The 3,687-nt window shown below is 36.9% G+C and overlaps 1 protein-coding gene across 1 annotated transcript in view; it reads right to left on the bottom strand.

Moving 5' to 3' along the window:
• LOTGIDRAFT_237094 (hypothetical protein) overlaps positions 1-3,368 on the bottom strand; it is a gene marked incomplete at both ends in the record, with an annotated part of 9,115 nt that extends 5,747 nt beyond the window's left edge. Inside the window, 2 exons of the mRNA XM_009068857.1 lie at positions 1,585-1,682; positions 3,239-3,368. Of these exons, the coding sequence (XP_009067105.1) occupies positions 1,585-1,682; positions 3,239-3,368 (228 nt within the window). The remainder of the gene's footprint in view (positions 1-1,584; positions 1,683-3,238) is intronic.
• Positions 3,369-3,687: the final 319 nt, after the last annotated feature.

Below are 3,687 nucleotides of genomic sequence, written 5' to 3'. Positions count from 1 at the left end.
TACTGCTATTATCATACATGGGTTGAGACGTACTGGAATTATTTAACGGCTGAAACTGAAAGTAGTAAAAATTAATCTAAATGAAAAACAGGCCATGCAAAGAAGTATGCAAGGAGTAAATTTAACCAGTAGTAGTGTTCGCCTACAGTATTTCAACGACCTCCATAATTTGACAGACGGAAACTAGTTTTAACAAATTTGAAGACATCACAATCTAATTTAGGAAGCTGGGTCGTGTTTTGATCAATTTTTGTGTAGTAACAGGCCATGCCAAGAAGTGTGCAATGAGGAAAATTTAACCAATACAGAAGTGTTCGCCTACAGTATTTCGATGACCTCCGTAATTGACGGACGGAAACTAGTGTTAACAAATTTGAAGACATCACAATCTAATTTAGGAAGCTGGGTCGTGTTTTGATCAATTTTTGTGTAGTAACAGGCCATGCCAAGAAGTGTGCAATGAGGAAAATTTAACCAATACAGAAGTGTTCGCCTACAGTATTTCGATGACCTCCGTAATTGACAGACGGAAACTAGTGTTAACAAATTTGAAGACATCACAATCTAATTTAGGAAGCTGAGTTGTGTTTTGATCAATTTTTGTGTAGTAACAGGCCATGCCAAGAAGTGTGCAATGAGGAAAATTTAACCAATACAGAAGTGTTCGCCTACAGTATTTCGATGACCTCCGTAATTGACAGACGGAAACTAGTGTTAACAAATTTGAAGACATCACAATCTAATTTAGGAAGCTGGGTCGTGTTTTGATCAATTTTTGTGTAGTAACGTAATCTTATATTTCTTAATCTAAAATATAATTTGTTTTTGTAAGATTATTTTTTGGAAATACCACGCAGCTGCATCTTCACAATGTTGGTTTGGAATAAAAATTGCAAAAGTCAATCTCATAGGAAATTATCATTATATTTACACTAGCAAATCCATCTTTATTACATTCACCAGGCAGTGAAGAAGAGTCAGATACAACTCCACAAATCATGTACTTGAGATTAGACAAGTGAGGGAAACTTTGCAAGGACAGCAAGATTAGCCAAATGTACAGAGATCTTTGACAGCCCTCGGGTTTATTGTCCCATCTGAACGGCTAGACACTTTTTTCATGTCAATCAAGCATTTTCATCGCTGATCCACCCAAACTACAGCTGAATTTCCTAATTAAATACTGTAGGAACCACAGACATCTGATTGAAAATTTAAATGAATTTACATAAAAAATTTAGAAAACTTCTTTACAATCCCTTTAAGGACCGAACAGAATCCCAAGCTGTAGTAATCAGTATTAATTTATTGATATAACACCTATCCTACTAACAGTTCCTTTCATGTCAATCACTCAGACCTGTATCACTGACAGGGGGAAACCGAGTCCAAAAATTCATAGGGACTAGACTTGCTAGGCGATCTATACTGCATTGTAATTAAATATAACTTAGGCACAGATTTTAATAGCTTGACATTGTGAAGATGAGAAAATGTATATAGCTAGTCGACAGGGGTGCCTAAAAATGCCTAATGAAGTCAAGGTATTAGATAAATATATTTTAAAACAGTAAATACACCTACCCTACTTCCAGTACCTAGAAACCTGGCCTCTAATAATTCTTGTTTACGTGGATCTAAACTATGTAAACTCGTGTTGTCCATCTCTGTTACACCAGAGCCTGAAAAAATCAAATACCAGCAGGTCAGTCATGGATGACAAAATGGCTGCCTTGATCCTTTTGCATTAGTGGTGTAGTTTGAATAATTATTTGCCAACAAAAGCCCGAATTATTCCTTAACCTCTCTGCAATTATTTAAGAATAGATTGTTGGTCTCGATAGCCTTATTGGTGTGGAAACGCAATCGACTTCGTCATTTATGTATGTTTGTGGTGTGATTAATTGTGTTCACAAACCAGTAAAGCTATCGAGACCAACGTTGAATTCTTAAATATCCACCAATATTGTTTCAAAATTTTTAGAAATAAGAGTCAATTTTGAAATGAAACAGAACAAGTTTCTGTGCCCTACAGCTTCAGATCCAATTAGGGAAATTAGTGCAATGAGGGAAATTTTCCAAATACATGGGCTCATATAGGCCTATGCCATCACCTTCAACCAGCGTCATAAACTGAGGTGAAAATCAATGCAGTCATTAAACCCTATCGGACATTAGCAAGCACGAGTCGAGCTCACAGACTCCAAAGTAAATTTTCAAGCCATCGGTAAAACAAAGCAACAATGGCCACATTTGAAGCTTTTACATTTTAGTATACAAATTGCTAAGTTACCACCTGGACCTTATACTTCCATGCTACACACACGTAGAAAGCTATTTGGCTTTGATTACGATTGCAGAATGAAATTCTCGTGAGAGCAACGCCGTGAAATTTTCTGAGTGCAAAATCATAATGGATTTGTGTTCTTCGAAATGGCATAGAGACATAAAACATGCATTTCATAAACTAGAAAAATTTTACTTTGGAAATGACACTAATGAAATTTATAAATCGTATGTTTGCAAATCTTTTAAATCTAACAGAAGTAAAGTAAGCCTACTGATAAAAATAACTAATGAATTTGCATTTGAAAAATTCACAAATAAGCCAAATATTAGCAGACACATCTGCAGGCAGCCTGGTCTAACCAACCCGGGTCCAAATTTATACATTTTCATGATCAGACAAAATTCGAGGTTTGACATTTCCATTTTGGGTATTAATTTCATGACGATGTGAAAAGCATGATTGCGAACGATTCGCCATTTGTAATCAAAATTGATAAAAGAAAAGGGTTCGATTCGATTTGTAGCTACGAAAGTCGAGCTAATGTGAACAATTTTCCATTTTTACCTTGCCCTGTAGTTTGGTTTCTTACTGGAGACCGATTTACAGTCCAAGATGGCGGGTATCTACCGCCACTGTACATCCCTTAAAAGGTCTTCAAATTGAGGCTTTGGAACATGCCGTTCTAGTAAATCGATGATTTAAACATTTTTCCCCATTTCTATCCAATTTGAAAGAATAGAATTCTTTCAAGCCCAAGAACTCAGGTCTGCAAGATGGGCTATATTTCGCTGATAAACTTTGTTAGTAGCTGTGACGTCATAAGGAATATCTCGAAATGCATTTGCCGGAAGAAAAGAGTAAATATTCCATATTTTTCCGCTTTTTCCGAATTTAATCGTCAAAAAACGTTACCCTGGTCTTTTGTGAACAATTGTATCTCATTCTTACCTGGGTTGTTTGGATGTGGGTTATCGGTAGCCATCGGTATTTTCCGGAACAGGGGATACCCTCTTCCCGATGATCCCAAGGAATTCCCGCCTTGAAGACCGGAAGTGTTAAATATAGTAACAATGGACATTATGTCAGAATGACCTCGTTAAAGGTATACATACCTCAAAAAATTTTCTTTGTCCAAATGATAGAGTTCCTTTTCAGGTATTCATAACTTTTTTCAGAATTGGAATCAGACGTTTGGTTCTCCTGCAATGGAGTAAAAACACACCGTGCATATTTAGAATGCTATTATTGGTGGTGCACGTGGGTCATTTGTGCCCACAGAAAATAGCCTCGAGCTGTGTAATTACTTGATATATTTGTCCAAAAACTAAGGGGAGGGGGGGGGGGGGGACACTCAGTCCTCCATGGGAGTAATGTACCTTTTGTGTTCCCTTCCCCCC

Source organism: Lottia gigantea (genome assembly GCF_000327385.1).
Source record: "Lottia gigantea unplaced genomic scaffold LOTGIsca_95, whole genome shotgun sequence".
Classification (NCBI taxonomy): domain Eukaryota; kingdom Metazoa; phylum Mollusca; class Gastropoda; family Lottiidae; genus Lottia; species Lottia gigantea.
The sequence above is the reverse complement of the archived record's forward strand: the minus strand, read 5'-3'. Positions and strand labels throughout refer to the sequence as shown.